This window comes from Salvelinus alpinus, chromosome 1, assembly GCF_045679555.1.
Source record: "Salvelinus alpinus chromosome 1, SLU_Salpinus.1, whole genome shotgun sequence".
NCBI lineage: Eukaryota > Metazoa > Chordata > Actinopteri > Salmoniformes > Salmonidae > Salvelinus > Salvelinus alpinus.
In genome coordinates, this window is record NC_092086.1 from 7,426,687 (window position 1) to 7,453,499 (window position 26,813).

The following is a 26,813-nucleotide window of genomic DNA, read 5'->3' on the forward strand; positions in this document are numbered from 1 at the left end:
CCCCATCACCATAGCAAGGGTTTAGGGTCTTACTCTATCCTCATCACTATAGCAAGGGTTTAGGGTCTTACTCTATCCCCATCACTATAGCAAGGGTTTAGGGTCTTACTCTATCCCCATCACCATAGCAAGGGTTTAGGGTCTTACTCTATCCCCATCACCATAGCAAGGGTTTAGGGTCTTACTCTATCCCCATCACCCTAGCAAGGGTTTAGGGCCTTACTCTATCCCCATCACTATAGCAAGGGTTTAGGGTCTTACTCTATCCCCATCACTATAGCAAGGGTTTATGGCCTTACTCTATCCCCATCACCATCACCATAGCAAGGGTTTAGGGTCTTACTCTATCCCCATCACCATAGCAAGGGTTTAGGGTCTTACTCTATCCCCATCACCATAGCAAGGGTTTAGGGTCTTACTCTATCCCCATCACCCTAGCAAGGGTTTAGGGCCTTACTCTATCCCCTCACCATAGCAAGGGTTTAGGGTCTCACTCTATCCCCATCACCATAGCAAGGGTTTAGGGTCTTACTCTATCCCCATCACTATAGCAAGGGTTTAGGGTCTTACTCTATCCCCATCACCATAGCAAGGGTTTAGATCCTTACTCTATCCCCATCACCATAGCAAGGGTTTAGGGTCTTACTCTATCCCCATCACTATAGCAAGGGTTTAGGGTCTTACTCTATCCCCATCACCATAGCAAGGGTTTAGATCCTTACTCTATCCCCATCACCATAGCAAGGGTTTAGATCCTTACTCTATCCCCATCACCATAGCAAGGGTTTAGGGTCTTACTCTATCCCCATCACTATAGCAAGGGTTTAGGGCCTTACTCTATCCCCATCACCATCACCATAGCAAGGGTTTAGGGTCTTACTCTATCCCCATCACCATAGCAAGGGTTTAGGGTCTTACTCTATCCCCATCACCATAGCAAGGGTTTAGGGTCTTACTCTATCACCATCACCCTAGCAAGGGTTTAGGGTCTTACTCTATCCCCATCACCCTAGCAAGGGTTTAGGGCCTTACTCTATCCCCTCACCATAGCAAGGGTTTAGGGTCTCACTCTATCCCCATCACCATAGCAAGGGTTTAGATCCTTACTCTATCCCCATCACCATAGCAAGGGTTTAGATCCTTACTCTATCACCATCACCCTAGCAAGGGTTTAGGGTCTTACTCTATCACCATCACCCTAGCAAGGGTTTAGGGTCTTACTCCATCCCCATCACCATAGCAAGGGTTTAGGGTCTTACTCTATCCCCATCACCATAGCAAGGGTTTAGGGTCTTACTCTATCCCCATCACCATAGCAAGGGTTTAGGGTCTTACTCTATCCCCATCACCATAGCAAGGGTTTAGGGTCTTACTCTATCCCTATCCCCATCACCCTAGCAAGGGTTTAGGGTCTTACTCTATCCCCATCACCATAGCAAGGGTTTAGGGTCTTACTCTATCCCCATCACCATAGCAAGGGTTTAGGGTCTTACTCTATCCCCATCACCCTAGCAAGGGTTTAGGGCCTTACTCTATCCCCATCACCCTAGCAAGGGTTTAGGGTCTTACTCTATCCCCATCACCATAGCAAGGGTTTAGGGTCTTACTCTATCCCCATCACCCTAGCAAGGGTTTAGGGTCTTACTCTATCCCCATCACCATAGCAAGGGTTTAGGGTCTTACTCTATCCCCATCACCATAGCAAGGGTTTAGGGTCTTAATCTATCCCCATCACCCTAGCAAGGGTTTAGGGTCTTACTCTATCCCCATCACCCTAGCAAGGGTTTAGGGTCTTACGCTATCCCCATCACCCTAGCAAGGGTTTAGGGCCTTACTCTATCCCCATCACCCTAGCAAGGGTTTAGGGTCTTACTCTATCCCCATCACCATAGCAAGGGTTTAGGGTCTTACTCTATCCCCATCACCCTAGCAAGGGTTTAGGGTCTTACTCTATCCCCAACACCATAGCAAGGGTTTAGGGTCTTACTCTATCCCCATCACCATAGCAAGGGTTTAGGGTCTTACTCTATCCCCATCACCCTAGCAAGGGTTTAGGGTCTTACTCTATCCCCAACACCATAGCAAGGGTTTAGGGTCTTACTCTATCCCCATCACCATAGCAAGGGTTTAGGGTCTTACTCTATCCCCATCACCATAGCAAGGGTTTAGGGTCTTACTCTATCCCCATCACCATAGCAAGGGTTTAGGGTCTTACTCTATCCCCATCACCATAGCAAGGGTTTAGGGTCTTACTCTATCCCCATCACTATAGCAAGGGTTTATGGCCTTACTCTATCCCCATCACCATCACCATAGCAAGGGTTTAGGGTCTTACTCTATCCCCATCACCATCACCATAGCAAGGGTTTAGGGTCTTACTCTATCCCCATCACCCTAGCAAGGGTTTAGGGTCTCACTCTATCCCCATCACCCTAGCAAGGGTTTAGGGCCTTACTCTATCCCCACACCATAGCAAGGGTTTAGGGTCTTACTCTATCCCCATCACCATAGCAAGGGTTTAGATCCTTACTCTATCCCCATCACCATAGCAAGGGTTTAGGGTCTTACTCTATCCCCATCACCATAGCAAGGGTTTAGGGTCTTACTCTATCCCCATCACCATAGCAAGGGTTTAGGGTCTTACTCTATCCCCATCACCATAGCAAGGGTTTAGGGTCTTACTCTATCCCCATCACCCTAGCAAGGGTTTAGGGTCTTACTCTATCCCCATCACCATAGCAAGGGTTTAGGGTCTTACTCTATCACCATCACCCTAGCAAGGGTTTAGGGTCTTACTCTATCCCCATCACCCTAGCAAGGGTTTAGGGCCTTACTCTATCCCCTCACCATAGCAAGGGTTTAGGGTCTCACTCTATCCCCATCACCATAGCAAGGGTTTAGGGTCTTACTCTATCACCATCACCCTAGCAAGGGTTTAGGGTCTTACTCCATCCCCATCACCATAGCAAGGGTTTAGGGTCTTACTCTATCCCCATCACCATAGCAAGGGTTTAGATCCTTACTCTATCCCCATCACCATAGCAAGGGTTTAGGGTCTTACTCTATCCCCATCACCATAGCAAGGGTTTAGGGTCTTACTCTATCCCCATCACCATAGCAAGGGTTTAGGGTCTTACTCTATCCCCAACACCATAGCAAGGGTTTAGGGTCTTACTCTATCCCCATCACCCTAGCAAGGGTTTAGGGTCTTACTCTATCCCCATCACCATAGCAAGGGTTTAGGGCCTTACTCTATCCCCATCACCCTAGCAAGGGTTTAGATCCTTACTATATCCCCATCACCATAGCAAGGGTTTAGGGTCTTACTCTATCCCCATCACCATAGCAAGGGTTTAGGGTCTTACTCTATCCCCATCACCATAGCAAGGGTTTAGGGTCTTACTCTATCCCCATCACCATAGCAAGGGTTTAGGGTCTTACTCTATCCCCATCACCATAGCAAGGGTTTAGGGTCTTACTCTATCCCCATCACCATAGCAAGGGTTTAGGGTCTTACTCTATCCCCATCACCATAGCAAGGGTTTAGGGTCTTACTCTATCCCCATCACCATAGCAAGGGTTTAGGGTCTTACTCTATCCCCATCACCATAACAAGGGTTTAGGGTCTTACTCTATCCCCATCACCATAGCAAGGGTTTAGGGTCTTACTCTATCCCCATCACCATAGCAAGGGTTTAGGGTCTTACTCTATCCCCATCACCATAACAAGGGTTTAGGGTCTTACTCTATCCCCATCACCATAGCAAGGGTTTAGGGTCTTACTCTATCCCCATCACCATAACAAGGGTTTAGGGTCTTACTCTATCCCCATCACCATAGCAAGGGTTTAGGGTCTTACTCTATCCCCATCACCATAACAAGGGTTTAGGGTCTTACTCTATCCCCATCACCCTAGCAAGGGTTTAGGGTCTTACTCTATCCCCATCACCCTAGCAAGGGTTTAGGGTCTTACTCTATCCCCATCACCATAGCAAGGGTTTAGGGTCTTACTCTATCCCCATCACCCTAGCAAGGGTTTAGGGTCTTACTCTATCCCCATCACCCTAGCAAGGGTTTAGGGTCTTACTCTATCCCCATCACCATAGCAAGGGTTTAGGGCCTTACTATATCCCCATCAACATAGCAAGGGTTTAGGGTCTTACTCTATCCCCATCACCCTAGCAAGGGTTTAGGGTCTTACTCTATCCTCATCCCCATCACCATAGCAAGGGTTTAGGGTCTAACTCTATCCCCATCACCCTAGCAAGGGTTTAGGGTCTTACTCTATCCCCATCACCCTAGCAAGGGTTTAGGGTCTTACTCTATCCCCATCACCATAGCAAGGGTTTAGGGTCTTACTATATCCCCATCACCCTAGCAAGGGTTTAGGGTCTTACTCTATCCCCATCACCATAGCAAGGGTTTAGGGTCTTACTATATCCCCATCACCCTAGCAAGGGTTTAGGGTCTTACTCTATCCCCATCACCCTAGCAAGGGTTTAGGGTCTTACTCTATCCCCATCACCATAGCAAGGGTTTAGGGTCTTACTCTATCCCCATCACCCTAGCAAGGGTTTAGGGTCTTACTCTATCCCCATCACCCTAGCAAGGGTTTAGGGTCTTACTCTATCCCCATCAACATAGCAAGGGTTTAGGCCCTTCCTTTATACCCAACACCCTAGCAGCGAAACCGAAACCTACTTGAATGTAACAGCGCTCACTGTCGCCCCTAGTGGCCTGTTTCCACGTCATCTCCCATGGACGGACGTTGAATACTGGGTGACCTGGCTGGACAAAGCCCCTGACTGCAATTCTTACATCGCTGCAGGAGAGACCAGCTTCCTCACTTAACCAGATTCACAGATCGATTCATAGCCAACTTTATTTATTTTATAATATAAAATAATGAATCGATCTTAAACCCCAAAAAATACTTTGTTTGTCAGATGGACAATATATAATATGAGATGAAAGGCGAGCTCCTAGTGAGCTCAGGAAGCTAGGCTGGCGTTCTGTGTGATATTCACAGCTGTAAATATAATGGATTTTAAACCAAAAACACTTTGTCAGATGGACAATATATAATATGAGATGAAAGACGAGCTCCTAGCGAGTTCAGGAAGCCAAGCTGGCGTTCTGTGTGATGCTCACAGCTGTGGGGGCAGACCTTTAGAAAATATGCCAATTTGTTCTAACAATAAACATGCAAATACTGAATGTATTTTACACTTATAAAAGGCAGGTGACATCACACTCCGCCATTTTAGAATTTGATTCTACTTTGGAAGCATATAAGTCATTTCAAGTCTTCTTCATTTACAGTTTTGTTGAATAGGAAAATACATCATAACGTTTCATATTTGTACTGTGTGCTTGAGCTTGTGTCCTCTAGAAGATATTACACCTGCAGGTGTATCGATGTGCGCCGAGAGTCAGGAAGCAAGTTCAGGGAGTGTTTTAATGAAATAAAACGGGACATAATACATAAACAGGAACCACTAACAGCACACAGACAGGAACCACTAACAGCACACAGACAGGAACCACTAACAGCACACAGACAGGAACCACTAACAGCACACAGACAGGAACAGCACACAGACAGGAACCACTAACAGCACACAGACAGGAACAGCACACAGACAGGAACCACTAACAGCACACAGACAGGAAACACTAACAGCACACAGACAGGAACCACTAACAGCACACAGACAGGAACCACTAACAGCACACAGACAGGAACCACTAACAGCACACAGACAGGAACCACTAACAGCACACAGACAGGAACAGCACATAAACAGGAACCACTAACAGCACACAGACAGGAACAGCACACAGACAGGAACCACAGACAGGAAACACTAACAGCACACAGACAGGAACCACTAACAGCACACAGACAGGAACAGCACATAAACAGGAACCACTAACAGCACACAGACAGGAACAGCACACAGACAGGAACCACTAACAGCACATAGACAGGAAAAGCACACAGACAGGAACCACTAACAGCACACAGACAGGAAAAGGACACAGACAGGAACCACTAACAGCACACAGACAGGAACCACTAACAGCACACAGACAGGAAACACTAACAGCACACAGACAGGAACAGCACACAGACAGGAACCACTAACAGCACACAGACAGGAACCACTAACAACACACAGAAAGGAAAAGCACACAGACAGGAACCACTAACAACACACAGACAGGAAACACTAACAGAACACAGACAGGAACCACTAACAACACACAGAGAGGAACCACTAACAGCACACAGACAGGAAACACTAACAGCACACAGACAGGAACCACTAACAGCACACAGACAGGAACCACTAAAAGCACACAGACAGGAAACACTAACAACACACAGACAGGAACCACTAACAGCACACAGACAGGAAACACTAACAGCACACAGACAGGAACCACTAACAGCACACAGACAGGAAACACTAACAGCACACAGACAGGAAACACTAACAGCACACAGACAGGAACCACTAACAGCACACACACAGGAAACACTAACAGCACACAGACAGGAAACACTAACAGCACACAGACAGGAACCACTAACAGCACACAGACAGGAAACACTAACAGCACACAGACAGGAAACACTAACAGCACACAGACAGGAAACACTAACAACACAGAGACAGGAACCACTAACAGCACACAGACAGGAACCACTAACAGCACACAGACAGGAACCACTCAGGAGGCCTGAGAGGTTGATCTAACGATGGTGGCAGGTGTGCTCCATAACGAGCAGCCTGGTGACCTAGAGGCCGGAGAGGTTGATCTAACGATGGTGGCAGGTGTGCTCCATAACGAGCAGCCTGGAGACCTAGAGGCCTGACAGGTTGATGTAACGATGGTGGCAGGTGTGCTCCATAACGAGCAGCCTGGTGACCTAGAGGCCTGAGAGGTTGATCTAACGATGGTGGCAGGTGTGCTCCATAACGAGCAGCCTGGAGACCTAGAGGCCTGAGAGGTTGATCTAACGATGGTGGCAGGTGTGCTCCATAACGAGCAGCCTGGTGACCTAGAGGCCTGAGAGGTTGATCTAACGATGGTGGCAGGTGTGCTCCATAACGAGCAGCCTGGTGACCTAGAGGCCTGAGAGGTTGATCTAACGATGGTGGCAGGTGTGCTCCATAACGAGCAGCCTGGTGACCTAGAGGCCTGAGAGGTTGATCTAACGATGGTGGCAGGTGTGCTCCATAACGAGCAGCCTGGTGACCTAGAGGCCTGAGAGGTTGATCTAACGATGGTGGCAGGTGTGCTCCATAACGAGCAGCCTGGAGACCTAGAGGCCTGAGAGGGAGCACACTTGACAGTGGCTACAAATCAGCAACGTCTGACAGTAACCTGCTGCGGTTCCTCCTGCTGCGGTTCGTCCTGCTGCGGTTCCTCCTGCTGCGGATCCTCCTGCTGCGGTTCCTCCTGCTGCGGTTCCTCCTGCTGCGGTTCCTCTCCTGCTGCGTCTCCTCCTGCTGCGGTTCCTCCTGCTGCGGTTCCTCCTGCTGCGGTTCCTCCTGCTGCGGTTCCTCCTGCTGCGGTTCCTCCTGCTGCGGATCCTCCTGCTGCGTTTCCTCCTGCTGCGGTTCCTCCTGCTGCGGCTCCTCCTGCTGCGGGTCCTCCTGCTGCGGTTCGTCCTGCTGCGGTTCCTCCTGCTGCGGTTCGTCCTGCTGCGTTTCCTCCTGCTGCGGCTCCTCCTGCTGCGGTTCCTCCTGCTGCGGTTCGTCCTGCTGCGGTTCCTCCTCCTGCGGTTCCTCCTGCTGCGGTTCGTCCTGCTGCGGTTCCTCCTGCTGCGGTTCCTCTCCTGCTGCGTCTCCTCCTGCTGCGGTTCCTCCTGCTGCGGCTCCTCCTGCTGCGGGTCCTCCTGCTGCGGTTCGTCCTGCTGCGGTTCCTCCTGCTGCGGTTCGTCCTGCTGCGGTTCCTCCTGCTGCGGCTCCTCCTGCTGCGGTTCCTCCTGCTGCGGTTCGTCCTGCTGCGGTTCCTCCTGCTGCGGTTCCTCCTGCTGCGGTTCGTCCTGCTGCGGTTCCTCCTGCTGCGGTTCCTCCTGCTGCGGTTCCTCCTGCTGCGGCTCCTCCTGCTGCGGTTCCTCCTGCTGCGGTTCCTTCTGGTGCGGATCTTCCTGCTGCGTCTCCTCCTGCTGCGGTTCCTCCTCCTGCGGTTCCTCCTGCTGCGGCTCCTCCTCCTGCGGTTCGTCCTGCTGCGGTTCGTCCTGCTGCGGTTCCTCCTGCTGCGGTTCCTCCTGCTGCGGTTCCTCCTCCTGCGGTTCCTCCTGCTGCGGCTCCTCCTCCTGCGGTTCGTCCTGCTGCGGTTCGTCCTGCTGCGGTTCCTCATGCTGCGGTTCCTCCTGCTGCGGCTCCTCCTGCTGCGGCTCTTCCTCCTGCGGTTCCTCCTGCTGCGGTTCCTCCTCCTGCGGTTCCTCCTGCTGCGGTTCGTCCTGCTGCGGTTCGTCCTGCTGCGGTTCCTCCTGCTGCGGTTCCTCCTGCATTCATTACAAAAGGCTAAATTAAGGTTTAAGCTTTGGGATTGGGTTTGGTTTAGGCATTAATTCTGAATTATTAAGGGTTAAAGGTTAACAAGGAAATGAGTGTGTAGCACTGGGATTGAACACATGACCCTCTGAGCCAGAGCTCACTCCCTAGCAACACCCAAGTCTACTTGATGGTAATAGAGCTCACTCCCTAGCAACACCCAAGTCTACTTGATGGTAATAGAGCTCACTCCATAGCAACACCCTAGTCTACTTGATGGTAATAGAGCTCACTCCCTAGCAACACCCAAGTCTACTTGATGGTAATAGAGCTCACTCCCTAGCAACACCCAAGTCTACTTGATGGTAATAGAGCTCACTCCATAGCAACACCCTAGTCTACTTGATGGTAATAGAGCTCACTCCATAGCAACACCCAAGTCTACTTGATGGTAATAGAGCTCACTCCCTAGCAACACCCAAGTCTACTTGATGGTAATAGAGCTCACTCCATAGCAACACCCAAGTCTACTTGATGGTAATAGAGCTCACTCCCTAGCAACACCCAAGGCTACTTGATGGTAATAGAGCTCACTCCATAGCAACACCCAAGGCTACTTGATGGTAATAGAGCTCACTCCCTAGCAACACCCAAGGCTACTTGATGGTAATAGAGCTCACTCCATAGCAACACCCAAGGCTACTTGATGGTAATAGAGCTCACTCCCTAGCAACACCCAAGTCTACTTGATGGTAATAGAGCTCACTCCCTAGCAACACCCAAGGCTACTTGATGGTAATAGAGATCACCGTTACCCCTAGCAACACACACGCCTACTTGATGAAAATAGAGCTCACCGTTGCCCCTAGCAACACATAAGCCTACTTGATGGTAATAAAGCTCACCGTTACCCCTAGCAACACCTAAGCCTACTTGATGGTAATAGAGCTCACCGTTGCCCCTAGTAACACCTTAGCCTACTTGATGGTAATAGAGCTCACCGTTACCCCTAGCAACACCCATGCCTACTTGAAGGTAATAGAGCTCACCATTGCCCCTAGCAACACCTTAGCCTACTTGATGGTAATAGAGCTCACCGTTACCCCTAGCAACACCCATGCCTACTTGATAGTAATAGAGCTCACCGTTACCCCTAGCAACACCCATGCCTACTTGATGGTAATAGAGCTCACCATCCCCCTTAGCAACACCCATACCTACCGTTGCCCCCTAGCGGTGGGTTTTAAAGGCATCTCCTGACGTCCTCGGGACATGGACAGACGTCCAGTTTGGAAGTGAATCTAGAGCGACCTGGCTGGCCTGTTGTGTGCTGATATGTATCACTGTTACGGTTAAAGTTGATATCTGTCAACATACTGAACCTCTGTGCTGCTGTGGTGCTCTCCTCCCTCTCCTCTCTTCTCTCTCCTCTCTTCTCTCTCCTCTCGCTTCTCTCTCACTCCCTCTTCTCCTCTCTCCTCTCTTCTCTCTCCTCTCCTCTCCTCTCTCCTCTCTCTCCTCTCTTCTCTCTCCTCTCTTCTCTCTCCTCTCGCTTCTCTCCTCTCGCTTCTCTCACTCCCTCTCCTCTCTCTTTTCCTCTCTCCTCTCTTCTCTCTCCTCTCGCTTCTCTCACTCCCTCTCCTCTCTCTTTTCCTCTCTCCTCTCTTCTCTCTCCTCTCCTCTCTTCTCTCTCCTCTCTTCTCTCTCTCCTCTCTTCTCTCTCCTCTCTTCTCTCTCCTCTCCTCTCGCTTCTCAATTCAATTCAATTCAATTCAATTCAATTGACTTTATTGACATGGCAAGTTATTATTACTTACATTGTCAAAGTATACATATCGAAAAATTTAAATAAAATATATATGTATATATATACACAAAATATATATATATTTATATATAAATAAATGGTGGGATTAACAGCAATAATAATAGTAGTAGTGGACATGGGATTACCATTAATAACAGCTACAACAACAATATTAATCAGAACAACAATACATTAAAGCAACAGTAGTAGACCAGTGTCAACATGACTGAGAAGACACATGACCTGGTACGAAAGACAAAACAAAACTAAGCTAAATGGGAAATATTATCAACATTACTTTGCATTTTTCACTGGCTGTCCCTCAGGCTGTGGCAGGAGGACACATATTTGGCTGCCAAAACTGCACATTTTGGCTTTTCACCCAATAAATATTTGAATTTTTCTTAATCTTTTATAGTTTCAAATTCTTTGTATTGAATTATAATTTTGGGAAAGAAATATGCTCTTAGGTCTGAGTATTTGTCACAGTGTAGTAGGAAATGCACTTCTGTCTCTACCTCTCCCCTGGAGCAGAGTGAGCACAGCCTGTCCTCCCTGGGCAGCCAGGTTTGTCTGTGACGACCGGTCTCTATAGCCAGACTGTGCTCACTGAGTCTGTACCTAGTCAATGTTTTCCTCAGTTTTCTATCAGTCACAGTGGTCAGATAGTCTGCCACCATGTACTGTCTGTTTAGAGCCAAATAGCATTGAAGTTTACTTTGATTTTTTGTGGTGTCTTTCCAATAGGTTATATATTTTTCTTTTTGTTTTGTGATGATTTGGTTGGGCCAGATTTTCTGAGGGCTGTCCCGAGGCTCTATGGGGTTGGTTTGGGTTGGTGAACTGAGCCTCAGAACCAGCTGGCTGAGGGGACTCTTCTCTGGTTTCATCTCTTGACATTGTAGAGCTGTGTGATGGAATGTTTTAGGGTCACTTGTTTTTAGATGGTTGTAAAATTTGATGGCTCTTTTTTCTATTCGAATGAGGAGGGGGTATTGGCCCAATTCTGCCCTACATGCGTTATTTGGAGTTTTTCTTTGTACTTGCAATACAGTCTTGCAAAACTCTGCATGCAATACTTCAATTGGATGTTTGTCCCATTTAGTAAATTCATTATTAGACAGCGGACCCCATACTTCACTGCCATATAGAGCAATTGGTTCTATAACTGATTGAAAAATTTTGAGCCAGATTCTAATTGGAATTTCAATTTTGATGTTCCTTTTAATGGCATAGAATGCTCTTCTTGCTTTGTCTCTCAGCTCATTCACAGCCATGTGAAAGCTACCTGTGTTGCTGATATTTAGTCCTAGATATGTGTAGTTTTTGGTGTGTTCTAATAGAACTGTGTCCAAATAGAATTTATATTTGTCATCCTTATTTCCGGACCTTTTTTGGAATATCATTATATTTGTTTTTTTTAGGTTAACGGTCAGAGCCCAAGTCTGACAGAACCTGTGAAGATGATCTAGGTGTTGCTGTAACCCCTCTTTAGTGGGAGACAGCAGCACCAGGTCATCTGCGTACAGCAGACACTTGATTTCAGTGTTGTGTAGGGTGATACCAGGTGCTGCCGATTCTTCTAATGTTTTTGCCAATTCATTAATGTAGATGTTAAATAATGTTGGACTTATTGGGCAGCCCTGTTTCACTCCCCGCCCCTGAGAGAAGAAGTCTGTTTGCTTGTTGCCAATTTTAACCGCACATTTGTTTTTAGTGTACATTGATTTAATAAAATCATATGTTTTCATATGCTTCTCTCTCACTCCCTCCCCTCTCCTCTCTTCTCTCTCCTCTCTTCTCCGTTCTCTCTCTCTCCCTCTCCTCTCTTCTCTCTCCTCTCTTCTCTCTCCTCTCCTCTCACTTCTCTCTCCTCTCTCCCTCTCCTCTCTCCTCTCTTCTCTCTCCTCTCTTCTCTCCTCTCCTCTCGCTTCTCTCTCACTCCCTCCCCTCTCCTCTCTCCTCTCGCTTCTCTCTCTCTCTCTCACTCCCTCCCCTCTCCTCTCTTCTCTCTCCTCTCTTCTCCGTTCTCTCTCTCTCCTCTCTCCCTCTCCTCTCTCCTCCCTTCTCTCTCTCCTCTCTGGTTCTTGTCTGACACAGGTCACTGAGCTCTGAGCCTGTCTGACTGTGATACATTAACACTGACTGGAGGAACAGGGAGAACACACTGACAAGTGCATGCATACGCCGTGTGTGCGTGTGTGCGTGTGTGTGTGTGTGTGTGTGTCAGTGCCTAGCTAAGAACAGACCACGATGCTAATGTTGTTTGACGTTAATGAAATGTTTTTGTATTTTTTTATTTAATTTAACGAATCCATGGCCAAAGGACAGGCTTGGAGTACAAACACAACACATACACACACACACACACACACACACACACACACACACACACACACACACACACACACACACACGAAGAAAGGTCTTCAGACTAAACTTTGTTGACAGGAACTACGCTCTAGCGCCCCCACAAAGCCTAACGTCTCTCTCTTCATCCCTTCATCTTCCTCTCTCTGTCATCTCTCTTCCTCCCTCTGTCATCTCCCTTCATCCCTCCATCTTCCTCCCTCCATCTTCTCTCTCTGTCCTATTCAAACCTCCAGCAACATCTTACCATCTTTCCCTCTATCTCTCTCTTCCCCTTGTCATGTCTCTCTCCATCCTTCTGTCTCCTTCCATCCCTCTCCCCTCCATCCTTCTGTCTCCTTCCATCCCTCTCCCCTCCATCCTTCTGTCTCCTTCCATCCCTCTCCCCCTCCATCCTTCTGTCTCCTTCCATCCCTCTCCCCCTCCATCCTTCTGTCTCCTTCCATCCCTCTCCCCCTCCATCCTTCTGTCTCCTTCCATCCCTCTCCCCCTCCATCTTTCTGTCTCCCCCTCTATCCTTCCATCTCTCCCCTCCAACCTTCCATCTCCCCATCCCTCTCCCCTCCATCCTTCTGTCTCCTTCCATCCCTCTCCCCTCCATCCTTCTGTCTCCTTCCATCCCTCTCCCCCTCCATCCTTTCATCTCTTCCTCCATCCGTCCATCCCTCCCCTCCATCCTTCTGTCTCCTTCCATCCCTCTCCCCCTCCATCCTTCCATCTCCCCCTCCATCCTTCCATCTCCCCCTCCATCCTTCCAGCTCTCGCCTCCAACCTTCCATCTCTCCCTCCATCCTTCCATCTCTCCCTCCATCCTTCCATCTCCCCCTCCATCCTTCCATCTCCCCCTCCAACTCCCCCTCCATCTTTCCATCTCCCCCTCCATCCATCCATCCTTCATCTCTCCCTCCATCCTTCCATCTCCCCCTCCATCCTTCCATCCTTCCATCTCACTCTCCATCCTTCCATCTCTCCCTCAATCCATCCATCTCCCCCTCAATCCTTCCATCTCTCCATCTCTCCCTCCACCCTTCCATCTCTCTCCCATTTTCAATTAAATTCAAATCAGCTCCATTAGTATGACGAGACACCGTCTCCAACGCTGCCAAAACGAACGTGTAGGATGCTGGTGTTTCCATGCTGACGAGGTTCATAATAATACCCAATGACTGATCGTGACTCATAGAACAGAGGATAACGATTAGCAGATATTATAGTGTCTGTCACTCCCTGGCGCTCTCTTTCTCTCTCTCTCGCCCTCTGCTTAAGTATGCCTTGAATTATTAAAATAAATCACAGACGGTGTCACCAGCAAAGCACCCCCACAACATCACACCTCCTCCGCCATGCTTCACGGTGGGAACCACACATCCGTTCACCTACTCTGCGTCTCACGAAGACATGGCGGTTGGATGCTACTATGTTGTTGTCATGTTGTGTTGCTACCATGTTGTTGTCATGTTGTGTTGCTAACATGTTGTTGTCATGTTGTGTTGCTACCATGTTGTTGTCATGTTGTGTTGCTACCATGTTGTTGTCATGTTGTGTTTCTACCATGTTGTTGTCATGTTGTGTTGCTACCATGCCGTGTTGTCATGTTGTGTTGTTACCATGTTGTTGTCTTGTTGTGTTGCTACCATGTTGTGTTGTCATGTGTTGCTACCATGTTGTTGTCATGTTGTGTTGTCATGTTGTGTTGCTACCATGTTGTTGTCATGTTGTGTTGCTACCATGTTGTGTTGTCATGTTGTGTTGCTACCATGTTGCTGTCATGTTGTGTTGTCATGTGGTGTTGCTACCATGTTGTTGTCATGTTGTGTTGCTACCATGTTGTTGTCATGTTGTGTTGCTACCATGTTGTGTTGTCATGTTGTGTTGCTACCATGTCGTTGTCATGTTGTGTTGCTACCATGTTGTTGTCATGTTGTGTTGCTACCATGTTGTGTTGTCATGTTGTGTTGCTACCATGTTGTTGTCATGTTGTGTTGCTACCATGTTGTGTTGTCATGTTGTGTTGCTACCATGTCGTTGTCATGTTGTGTTGCTACCATGTTGTTGTCATGTTGTGTTGCTACCATGTTGTGTTGTCATGTTGTGTTGCTACCATGTTGTTGTCATGTTGTGTTGTCATGTTGTGTTGCTACCATGTTGTGTTGTCATGTTGTGTTGCTACCATGTTGTTGTCATGTTGTGTTGCTACCATGCTGTGTTGTCATGTGTTGCTACCATGCTGTTGTCATGTTGTGTTGCTGCCATGTTGTTGTCATGTGTTCCTGCCATATATTGTTGTCTCAGGTCTCTTTATGTAGTGTTGTGTCTCTCTTGTCGTGATGTGTGTTTTGTAACCTATATTTTTAAACCCAGCCCCCGTCCCTGCAGGAGGCCTTCTGATAGGCCGTTATTGTAAATAAGAATTTGTTCTTAACGGACCTGCCTAGTTAAATAAAAGGTTAAACAAATATATATATACAGTATATAATAATCTATCTCTAGATATGCTTTGGGATGATCCAAATAAAGTGAAACGCAAGTTGAGCTTCGTTGACAGTCTACAGACTATCTACCTCACATTCAACTATGTATCGACCGATGAACACTTTAGTTCCCCCTCTGTAGATATGCTTTGGGACGATCCGTCTATCTACCTCACATTCAACTATGTATCGACTGATGAACACTTTAGTTCCCCCTCTGTAGATATGCTTTGGGACGATCCGTCTATCTACCTCACATTCAACTATGTATCAACTGATGAACACTTTAGTTCCCCCTCTGTAGATATGCTTTGGGACGATCCGTATAAAGACTGTTTAATTAAGTTAGTATGCAGTAATCACTCAACACATCCAACATGTGTAACTGTTGTTGGGATGAATGAAATGGCCTTTTTTAGGACACAGGAGCAGATGGATAAATAAATCAAGAGGGAAACAAAATGTAAACTTGTCTTTCCTGTTGGTGATGAAGAAACACATCAGAGGCATAGTTTTAAAGTCAATATTTTAATGAACCTCTTAGAGTCGATTGATACCATACCAACGAGTTATGGTAGTAGGTGCCAGGCGCACCGGTTTGAGTGTGTCAAGAACTGCAACGTTGCCGGGTTTTCCCACATTCAACAGTTTCCCCGTGTGTATCAAGAATGGTCCACCACCCAAAGGACATTCAACCAACTGGACACAACTGTGGGAAGCATTGGAGTCAACATGGGCCAGCATCCCTGTGGAATCTAGACACAAATTACATTTAGAGTTGTGAATATTACACACACACACACACACACACACACACACACACACACACACACACACCCACACACACACACACGTCCCAGCCCTCCCTCGTTCTCTTAGCAGCTCTGTCCAGGGAATCCTGGTCTGCTGATTGCTGCATTTAAAGAGATTGAATAAGAGGGGAGAGAGAGAGAGAGAGAGAGAGAGAGAAAGAGAGAGAAGAGAGAGAGAGAGAGAGAGCAGAGAGAGAGAGAGCGAGGGAGAGAGAGAGAGAGAGAGAGAGAGAGCAGAGCGAGAGAGCAGAGAGAAGAGCGAGGGCAGAGAGAGCAGAGAGAGCGAGCAGGCTGAGAGAGCAGAGAGCAGAGAGAGAGAGAGAGCAGAAAGCAGGCTGAGAAAGCAAAGAGAGAGTGAGAGAGCAGAGAGGGCAGAGAAGAGAGAGCAGAGGGAGAGAGATCAGAGAACAGAGAGAGAGCAGAGAGAGAGAGGGAGAGAGCAGAGTGAGAGAGCAGAGAGAAGAGCGAGGGCAGAGAGAGCAGGCTGAGAGAGCAGAGAGAGAGAGAGAGCAGAAAGCAAAGAGAGTGAGAGCAGATAGAGCAGAGGGCAAAGAGAGAGAAAGCAGAGAGCAGAGAGGTCAGAGAGCGAGCAGAGAGCGAGCAGAGAAAAGAGAGCAGAGAGAGCAGAGGGAGAGATAGATCAGAGAGCAGAGAGAAAGCAGAGCAAGAAGAGTAGAGAAAGAGAGAGAGCAGAGAACATAGAGAAAGAGCAGAGTGAGAGAGAAGAGAGGGAGAGAGAGCAGGGTGAGAGAGAGAGCAGAGAGAGCAGAGCGAGCAGAGCACAGAGAGAGCATAGAGAGAGAGAGCAGAGAGAGAGCAGAGAGTAGGCTGAGAGAGCAAAGAGAGAGAGAGAGAGAGAGGAGAGGGCAGAGTGAGAGAGAGCGGAGGGAGAGAGAGAGCAGAGACCAGAGAGAGCAGAGAGCAGGCTGAGAAAGCAAAGAGAGTGAGAAAGCAGAGAGAGAGAGCAGAGAAGGCAGAGAGAGAGCAGAGAACAGAGAGAGAGAGCAGGCTGAGAAAGCAAAGAGGGAGTGAGAGAGCATAGAGTGAGAGCAGAGAGAGAGCAGAGAAAAGAGAGAGCAGAAGAGCAGAGGGAGAGAGAGAGCAGAGAGGGAGAGCAGGCTGAGAGAGCAGAGGGAGAGAGAGAGAGGAGAGAGAGAGAGCAGGCTGAGAGAGCAGAGAGAGAGCAGAGAACAGAGAGAGAGAGCAGGCTGAGAAAGCAAAGATATAGCAGAGAGAGAGAAAAGAGAGGGCAGAGAGAGCAGAGCGAGAGCAGAGAGACAGCAGAGAGAGAGAGCAGAGAGAGAGAGCAGAGTGAGAGAGAACAGAGAAGGCAGAGAGAGAGCAGAGAACAGAGAAGGCAGAGAGAGAGAACAGAGAGTGCTGAGAGAGAAGAGAGCAGGGAGAGCAGAGCAGAGAGAACAGAGACAGAGAGCAGAGAGAAAGAGCAGAGAGAGAGCAGATGGCAGAGAGAGCTGAGCGAGCTGAGCACAGAGAGAGCATAGAGAGAGAGCAGAGAGAGGGGAGAGGGCAGAGTGAGAGAGAGCAGAGAAGGCAGAGAGAGAGCAGAGGGAGAGAGAGAGCAGAGAACAGAGAGCAGAGAGAGAGAGCAGGCTGAGAAAGCAAAGAGAGAGTGAGAGAGCATAGAGTGAGAGCAGAGAGAGAGCAGAGAAAAGAGAGAGCAGAGAGAGCAGACAGAGCAGGCTGAGAGAGCAGAGAGAGCAGGCTGAGAGAGCAGAGAGAGAGAGCAGAGAACAGAGAGAGAGCAGGCTGAGAAAGCAGAGAGAGAGAGCAGAGAACAGAGAGAGAGCAGAGAGAAGAGATAGGGCAGAGAGAACAGAGCAGAAAAAGCAGAGGGAGAGAGAGCAGAGAACAGAGAGAAGAGAGAGGGCAGAGAGAGAAGAGCGAGAGCAGAGAGAGCAGAGGATAGAGAGAGCAGAGATAGACAGCAGAGAGAGAGAGCAGAGAGAGAGAATAGAGTGAGAGAGAACAGAGAAGGCAGAGAGAGAGCAGAGAGAACAGAGAGTGCTGAGAGAAGAGAGAGCAGAGAGAGCGAGAGCAGAGAGAGAGAAAGCAGAGCATAGAGAACAGAGAGAGCAGAGACTGAGATAGCAGAGAGAGATAGCAGGGAGAGCAGAGCAGAGAGAGCAGAGAACAGAGACAGAGAGCAGAGAGAAAGAGCAGAGAGAGAGCAGAAGGCAGAGAGCTGAGTGAGCTGAGCACAGAGAGAGCATAGAGAGAGAGCAGAGAGAGAGAAAGAGGGGAGAGGGCAGAGTGAGAGAGAGCAGAGAAGGCAGAGAGAGAGCAGAGGAGGGAGAGAGAGAGCAGAGAACAGAGAGCAGAGAGAGAGAGCAGGCTGAGAAAGCAAAGAGAGAGTGAGAGAGCATAGAGTGAGAGCAGAGAGAGAGCAGAGAAAAGAGAGAGCAGAGAGAGCAGACAGAGCAGGCTGAGAGAGCAGAGAGAGAGAGCAGGCTGAGAGAGCAGAGAGAGAGAGCAGAGAACAGAGAGAGAGCAGGCTGAGAAAGCAGAGAGAGAGAGCAGAGAACAGAGAGAGAGCAGAGAGAAGAGAGAGGGCAGAGAGAACAGAGCAGAAAAAGCAGAGGGAGAGAGAGCAGAGAACAGAGAGAAGAGAGAGGGCAGAGAGAGAAGAGCGAGAGCAGAGAGAGCAGAGGATAGAGAGAGCAGAGATAGACAGCAGAGAGAGAGAGCAGAGAGAGAGAATAGAGTGAGAGAGAACAGAGAAGGCAGAGAGAGAGCAGAGAGAGAGAGAGCAGAGAGAACAGAGAGTGCTGAGAGAAGAGAGAGCAGAGAGAGCGAGAGCAGAGAGAGAGAAAGCAGAGCATAGAGAACAGAGAGAGCAGAGACTGAGATAGCAGAGAGAGATAGCAGGGAGAGCAGAGCAGAGAGAGCAGAGAACAGAGACAGAGAGCAGAGAGAAAGAGCAGAGAGAGAGCAGAAGGCAGAGAGCTGAGTGAGCTGAGCACAGAGAGAGCATAGAGAGAGAGCAGAGAGAGAGAGAAAGAGGGGAGAGGGCAGAGTGAGAGAGAGCAGAGAAGGCAGAGAGAGAAGAGGGCAGAGAGAGCAGAGGGAGAGAGAGAGCAGAGAGACAGAGAGCAGGCTGAGAAAGCAAAGAGAGAGCAGAGAGAAGAGAGTGCAGAGAGAGCAGAGAAAAGAGAGAGAGCAGAGAGAACAGAGCAGAAAGAGCAGAGGGAGAGAGAGCAGAGAACAGAGAGAGAGAGAAAAGAGAGCAGAGAGAAAGAGCAGAGAGGACAGAGAGAGCAGAGATAGACAGCAGAGAGAGCAGAGAGAGACAGCAGAGAGAGCAGAGAGAGAGAGAGCAGAGAGAGAACAGAGAGGGCAGAGAGAGAGCAGAGAGAGAGAGCAGAGAGAACAGAGAGTGCTGAGAGAAGAGAGAGCTGAGAGAGAGCGAGAGCAGAGAGAGAGCAGAGAGAGAGCAAGCAGAGAGAGCAGAGAGAGAGAGAGCAGAGAGAGATAGCAGGGAGAGCAGAGCAGAGAGCAGAGAGAGAGACAGAGAGCAGATAGAAAAAGCAGAGAGAGAGCAGAGGGAGAGTAGAGAGTGCTGAGAGAGCAATAGAGAGCAGAGAGCGCAGACTGAGAAAGCAAAGAGAGAGTGAGAGAGCATAGAGTGAGAGAGCAGAGAGCAGAGAAAAGAGAGAACAGAGAGAGCAGACAGAGAGCAGGCTGAGAGAGAAGAGAGAGCAGGGAGGGAGAGAGCAGAGAGAGCAGAGAGAGCAGAGAGAGCGGACAGCAGAGAGCAGGCTGAGAAATAAAAGAGAGTGAGAGAGCAGAAGAGAGAGAACTCTGTTGCTATAGTAACCCTGCATTACAACACTCTGTTGCTATAGTGACCCTGTATCACAACACTATGTTGCTATAGTAACCCTGCATCACAACACTCTGTTGCTATAGTGACCCTGCATCACAACACTCTGTTGCTATAGTAACCCTGCATTACAACACTCTGTTGCTATAGTAACCCTGCATTACAACACTCTGTTGCTATAGTGACCCTGCATCACAACACTCTGTTACTATAGTAACCCTGCATCACAACACTCTGTTGTACAATTTGTTTAATTCAATTCCACATATTTAATTGTTTTGTATTTCATTTCATATTAGTTTCATGTTTCAACCAGTCGCAGGTTAACGTCAACCTGACAGAGGAAACGTAACATCAATAACCAAACTGTTTTCACAATTAACAGGCTTTTCTTGTTTCAACTATGTTTTATTATGAAAAGTACAATATATCCTTGTATACTTGTACAACTATGGAGCGTATGTCCATATATAATTATACAATTTGTTATTCAACATAAAAGACAACAAATGATCACATTGGTATTTTAACAGTGTTATTGTCACAATTATAGGAAGACACGAATGTGTGTGTGTGTCCTGTGTGTGTGTGTGTTTCTCCAGTGTGTGTGTGTGTGTGTGTGTGTGTGTGTTTGTTTGTCCAGTGTGTGTCCAGTGTCAGTGTGTGTTTGTCGAAAGTGTGTGTGTTTGTCAAGTGTGTGTGTGTATGTGTGTCCTGTGTGTCCACTGTGTGTGCGTGTCCTGTGTGTGCATGTCCTGTGTGTGCATGTCCAGTATCTGTGTGTGTGTCCTGTGTGTGTGTGTGTGTGTGTGTTTGCTGAGTGTGTGTGTGTGTGTGTCGAGTGTGTGTTTGTCCAGTGTGTGTGTGTCGAGTGTGTGTGTGTCCAGTGTGTGTGTGTGTGTGTGTGTGTGTCCCGGATGTGTATCTGTCCAGTGTGAGTGTGTGTTCAGTGTGTGTCCAGTGTGTGAGTGTGTGTCCAGTGTGTCTGAGCGTGTGTGTGTGTGTCTGTCCAGTGTGTGTCTGTGTGTGTCTGTCCAGTGTGTGTGTGTGTGTGTGTGTATGTGTGTGTCCAGTGTGTGTGGGTGTGTGTGTCTGTCCAGTGTGTGTGTGTGTGTGAGGTTATTATTTCAGGGACAGTGAGTGTGTGTGTGTGTCCAGTGTGTGTGTGTGTGTCTGTCCAGTGTGTGTCTGTGTGTGTCCAGTGTGTGTGTGTGTGTGTGTGTGTGTCCAGTGTGTGTGTGTCTGTCCAGTGTGTGTGTGTTTGTGTGTCAGGTTATTATTTCAGGGACACTGAGGAGTCAACATAAACCCAAAACCCTGGATAAAGGGGCTCAGTGAATGTGTGTGTGTGTGTCTGTCCAGTGTGTGTCTGTGTGTGTCCAGTGTGTGTGTGTGTGTGTGTGTGTGTCAGGTTATTATTTCAGGGACACTGAGTCGCCATCAAACCAAACCCTAAACCCTGGATAGAGGGGCTCAGTGAATGTGGAGGTGAATGTGATCAGGTGGGTCAGTGTGTCAGAGGAGGCTCTATAGAAGGACAGAGTGCCGGCTGGCCAGTCCAGATACACTCCTACTCTGTGGGAGCTGGAGGGGAGGACGTCTATGGTAGTGTGATTATTATTGTGCCAGGCAGTGTAACTGTTGTCATAGCAGATCAGACTCCAGGACTTGTCATTGTATCCAAGACAACAGTCATTAACCCCTCCTCTCCTGCTGATTCCTTTATATGTCACTCCTATATCAGCCCCCATTATCCCACTCCACTCTACCTCCCAGTAACAGCGCCCAGTCAGACCCTCTCTACACAGCACCTGTCCACAGTCCTCAAATCTCTCTGGGTGATCAGGATACGGCTGCTCCTCTCTCCTCCATGTCACCTTTCTGTTCTCCTCAGACAGAGAGAGGAGTCTGTTTACTGTGTTTGGGTCCAGTGTGAGATCACAGACATCTGATGGATGAAACCAGACACAATATTAGAAATCATCATCATTCACATTAGAATGTTAACTCACTTTTCACTAATTCATTTAATGTAGATGTTTCTAGGTATCAAAAGGAGAAGTTAAGGTAACTTGAGACTTGTTGAATGATCATATGTTATACTGTATGGTAATATAAAACACACTTATTCCCATTAATTACACACACACACACACACACACACACACACACACACACACACACACACACACACACACACACACACACACACACACACACACACACACACACACACACACACACACACACACACACACACACACACACACATTGTCAAAGCAACTCTTTGTAAACGTTGGTGTCCCTGATTTCTGCTTCTGTAGAACTACAGCTGATATTTAATATGACCAAGTCAGTAATGATGGTGGTCTTTGACTTTGACTTAACTTGAATTAAGACTTATTCTTAGTCATATTCTTCACAGCAGTCAACACTCACATTTTCTAAGCCCAGGTTTCATTCTGTTCTCTCCACCATGTTCCACACTGTAGCGGTAAGCAGAAGAACAGACAGTCATTGAGGGATACACCTGAACTCACACCTGAACTCACACACACACACACACACACACACACACACACACACACACACACACACACACACACACACACAGTCAGCATATAACTTTGTCCAACTGTTGGTCAGAATGTTTGTCTTAACTAGCCTGATAAGTCAAACATGTCTGATATGAACATTGACATAAACCCTCTACATACTTGAGTTTCTCCAGTCTGCAGTGTGGATCCTCCAGTCCAGCAGAGAGCAGTCTGACTCCTGAGTCTCCTGGGTGATTGTAGCTCAGGTCCAGCTCTCTCAGGTGTGAGGGGTTTGACCTCAGAGCTGAGACCAGAGAAGCACAGCCTTCCTCTGTGACTAGACAGCCTGACAGCCTGACAAAGAGTCAAATCATATTAAAATCACACTGTTATTCTTTAGTGGTGAAAATAGTGGCAGTATATTTTTCTCCATATTCATGTCACACCCTGATCTGTTTCACCTGTCTTGTGATTGTCTCCACCCCCTCCAGGTGTCGCTTATTTCCCTGGTGTATATATCCCTGTGTTTCCCTGGTGTATATATCCCTGTGTTTCCCTGGTGTATATATCCCTGTGTTTCCCTGGTGTATATATCCCTGGTGTATATATCCCTGGTGTATATATCCCTGGTGTACATATCCCTGTGTTTCCCTGGTGTATATATCCCTGTGTTTCCCTGGTGTATATATCCCTGTGTTTCCCTGGTGTATATATCCCTGTGTTTCCCTGGTGTATATATCCCTGTGTTTCCCTGGTGTATATATCCCTGGTGTACATATCCCTGTGTTTCCCTGTGTTTCCCTGGTGTATATATCCCTGGTGTACATATCCCTGTGTTTCCCTGGTGTATATATCCCTGTGTTTCCCTGGTGTATATATCCCTGTGTTTCCCTGGTGTATATATCCCTGTGTTTCCCTGGTGTATATATCCCTGTGTTTCCCTGGTGTATATATCCCTGTGTTTCCCTGGTGTATTTATCCCTGTGTTTCCCGGTGTATATATCCCTGTGTTTCCCTGGTGTATATATCCCTGTGTTTCCCTGGTGTATATATCCCTGTGTTTCCCTGGTGTATATATCCCTGTGTTTCCCTGGTGTATATATCCCTGTGTTTCCCTGGTGTATTTATCCCTGTGTTTCCCTGGTGTATATATCCCTGTGTTTCCCTGGTGTATATATCCCTGTGTTTCCCTGGTGTATATATCCCTGTGTTTCCTGTTTCTCTGTATCAGTTCGTCTTGTATGTTCATCAAGTCAACCAGCGTTTTTCCCTACTCCTGCTTCTATTCTTTTTGTCCCTTGCCTGTTTTCTGGACTCTGTACCCGCCTGCCTGACCATTCTGCCTGTCCTGACCTCTAGCCTGCCTGACCATTCTGCCTGTCCTGACCTCTAGCCTGCCTGACCATTCTGCCTGTCCTGACCTCTAGCCTGCCTGACCATTCTGCCTGTCCTGACCTCTAGCCTGCCTGACCATTCTGCCTGTCCTGACCTCTAGCCTGCCTGACCATTCTGCCTGTCCTGACCTCTAGCCTGCCTGACCATTCTGCCTGTCCTGACCTCTAGTCTGCCTGACCATTCAGCCTGTCCTGACCTCTAGCCTGCCTGACCATTCTGCCTGTCCTGACCTCTAGCCTGCCTGACCATTCTGCCTGTCCTCACCTCTAGTCTGCCTGACCTTTCTGCCTGTCCTGACCTCTAGCCTGCCTGACCATTCTGACTGTCCTGACCTCTAGCCTGCCTGACCATTCTGCCTGTCCTGACCTCGAGCCTGCCTGACCATTCTGCCTGTCCTGACCTCTAGCCTGCCTGACCTTTCTGCCTGTCCTGACCTCTAGCCTGCCTGACCTTTCTGCTTGTCCTGACCTCTAGTCTGCCTGACCTCTAGCCTGCCTGACCATTCTGCCTGTCCTGACCTCTAGCCTGACTGACCATTCTGCTTGTCCTGACCTCTAGCCTGCCTGACCTCTAGCCTGCCTGACCATTCTGCCTGCCCTGACCTCTAGCCTGCCTGACCATTCTGCCTGTCCTGACCTCTAGCCTGCCTGACCATTCTGCCTGTCTTGACCTCTAGCCTGCCTGACCATTCTGCCTGACCTCTAGCCTGCCTGACCATTCTGCCTGTCCTCACCTCTAGTCTGCCTGACCTTTCTGCCTGTCCTGACCTCTAGCCTGCCTGACCATTCTGACTGTCCTGACCTCTAGCCTGCCTGACCATTCTGCCTGTCCTGACCTCGAGCCTGCCTGACCATTCTGCCTGTCCTGACCTCTAGCCTGCCTGACCTTTCTGCCTGTCCTGACCTCTAGCCTGCCTGACCTTTCTGCCTGTCCTGACCTCTAGTCTGCCTGACCTCTAGCCTGCCTGACCATTCTGCCTGTCCTGACCTCTAGCCTGCCTGACCAGTCTGCCTGTCCTGACCTCTAGCCTGCCTGACCATTCTGCCTGTCCTGACCTCTAGCCTGCCTGACCATTCTGCCTGTCCTGACCTCTAGCCTGCCTGACCTCTAGCCTGCCTGACCATTCTGCCTGTCCTGACCTCTAGCCTGCCTGACCATTCTGCCTGTCCTGACCTCTAGCCTGCCTGACCATTCTGCCTGTCCTGACCTCTAGCCTGCCTGACCATTCTGCCTGCCTCTAGCCTGCCTGACCATTCTGCCTGTCCTGACCTCTAGCCTGCCTGACCATTCTGCCTGTCCTGACCTCTAGCCTGCCTGACCATTCTGCCTGTCTTGACCTCTAGCCTGCCTGACCATTCTGCCTGACCTCTAGCCTGCCTGACCATTCTGCCTGTCCTGACCTCTAGCCTGCCTGACCATTCTGCCTGTCCTGACCTCTAGCCTGCCTGACCATTCTGCCTGTCCTGACCTCTAGCCTGCCTGACCATTCTGCCTGTCCTGACCTCTAGCCTGCCTGCCACACTGTACCTCCTGGACTCTGATCTGGTTATGACCTTTTGCCTGTCCACGACCATTCTCTTGCCTTCCCCTTTTAGTATATTAATAAATATCAAAGACTCTAACCATCTGCCTCCCGTGTCATCTGGGTCTCGCCTTGTGCCTTAAACCACACTGCTATTCTTTGAGGGTATCACCTTTTATTTGAGGGTAGTTTAATACATGTCTGTTTCACCGTTTAGAAAAATAAAACATGCTAACCTCTCACCTTTAACCTCAAATAAAAGGTGACATTCTGTACTGTCACCTAATATGAAACATTCTATCTCAAATCCAAAATGCTGGAGCATAACACCAAATGTAAAACTGTAAGCTTCACTGTCCAAACACATATGGTGTGGACTATGTGTGTCTGGTAAACACATGTGGATCTGGTGAACAGTTATCACTTGTTGACCAACTACAGGAATACTGACCTCAGAGTCTCCAGTTTACAGTGGGGATTCCCCAGTCCAGCAGAGAGCAGCTTCACTCCTGAATCCTTCAGGTCATTGTTACTCAGGTCCAGCTCTCTCAGGTGTGAGGGGTTTGACCTCAGAGCTGAGACCAGAGAAGCACAGCCTTCCTCTGTGACTCCACAGCCTGACAGCCTGACAAAGAGTCAAATCATATTAAAATCACACTGATATTTTTTGGTGGTAAAAATAGTGGCAGTATATTTATTCAACATTTTCAGATATATCAGTGTCCTGAAACCTGCCACATATCTATTCATAAATGGATGTTTCATTATTAGAAATGACAAATGATCAAAGTATTGCCTGCAGATAGAAACATGTATAGTACAAATATTTGAGTAGACTGACCAGACCAGTTTAAAAAGCAGTATCAGTCAAAAGACAGACAGTGAGGTATCAGATTTAGATTGTATTGAGTATACAGTCCACACCATATCTATTTTGACAGTGAGGTATCAGATTTAGATTGTATTGAGTAAACAGTCCACACCATATCTATAATGACAGTGAGGTATCAGATTTAGATTGTATTGAGTAAACAGTCCACACCATATCTATAATGACAGTGAGGTATCAGATTTAGATTGTATTGAGTATACAGTCCACACCATATCTATAATGACAGTGAAGCTAACATTTTAAATGTGTCTCTATACTCCAACATTTTGGATTTCAGATCAAATGTTTCATATGAGGTGACAGTATATAATGTCACCTTTTATTTGAGGGTATTTTAATACATATCTGTTTCACCATTTAGAAATGAAAGCACTTTATGTATCTAGTCCCCCCATACTTTGATAATTTGAAGAAGTCGTAAATATTCTGATCAATTTACTTATAGTGTATTAAAGTAGTCAAAAGTGTAGTATTTGGTTCCAAACTCATTGGTTGCATTTGCAGTTTGTTTTGGTTGTGTTTTGGGTTGTGTTTTGCCCAATAGTAACTGAACTGTGGATGATGACTGGAGTAATTTTCTGTCTAAGGGAGTAGATAACACGTTTCTAAACAATACTAAATTAATCCTGATTATGACTTGATTAATACAAATC

General features: G+C 47.9%; 2 protein-coding genes across 2 annotated transcripts in view; one reads left to right on the forward strand and one right to left on the reverse strand.

Moving 5' to 3' along the window:
- The first annotated feature begins 6,766 nt into the window (after nucleotides 1–6,766).
- LOC139540095 (keratin-associated protein 4-6-like) lies at nucleotides 6,767–8,552 on the forward strand. The gene is made up of 3 exons (XM_071343658.1): nucleotides 6,767–6,842; nucleotides 7,325–7,810; nucleotides 7,903–8,552. Exons 1-3 carry the CDS (start codon nucleotides 6,767–6,769, stop codon nucleotides 8,550–8,552), a joined length of 1,212 nt encoding a protein of 403 aa, XP_071199759.1.
- An 11,497-nt stretch (nucleotides 8,553–20,049) lies between these two features.
- LOC139568283 (NLR family CARD domain-containing protein 3-like) overlaps nucleotides 20,050–26,813 on the reverse strand; it is a 164,683-nt gene continuing 157,919 nt past the window's right edge. Inside the window, exons 8-11 of the mRNA XM_071390064.1 lie at nucleotides 25,720–25,893; nucleotides 22,532–22,705; nucleotides 22,254–22,300; nucleotides 20,050–21,762 (exon numbers count right to left, since the gene is read on the reverse strand). Coding sequence (XP_071246165.1) covers nucleotides 21,230–21,762; nucleotides 22,254–22,300; nucleotides 22,532–22,705; nucleotides 25,720–25,893 — 928 coding nt within the window. The 3' untranslated portion in view covers nucleotides 20,050–21,229. The remainder of the gene's footprint in view (nucleotides 21,763–22,253; nucleotides 22,301–22,531; nucleotides 22,706–25,719; nucleotides 25,894–26,813) is intronic.

Excerpts from the sequence above, each read along its gene's own strand:
- LOC139540095 (XM_071343658.1), top strand. The coding sequence starts at position 6,767 with ATGGTGGCAGGTGTGCTCCATAACGAGCAGCCTGGTGACCTAGAGGCC. Across the intron at positions 6,843-7,324 it reads TGATCTAACGATGGTGGCAG|CCTGGAGACCTAGAGGCCTG; the intron begins GTGTGCTCCATA and ends CATAACGAGCAG. Across the intron at positions 7,811-7,902 it reads CTGCGGTTCCTCCTGCTGCG|GGTCCTCCTGCTGCGGTTCG; the intron begins GTTCGTCCTGCT and ends CCTCCTGCTGCG.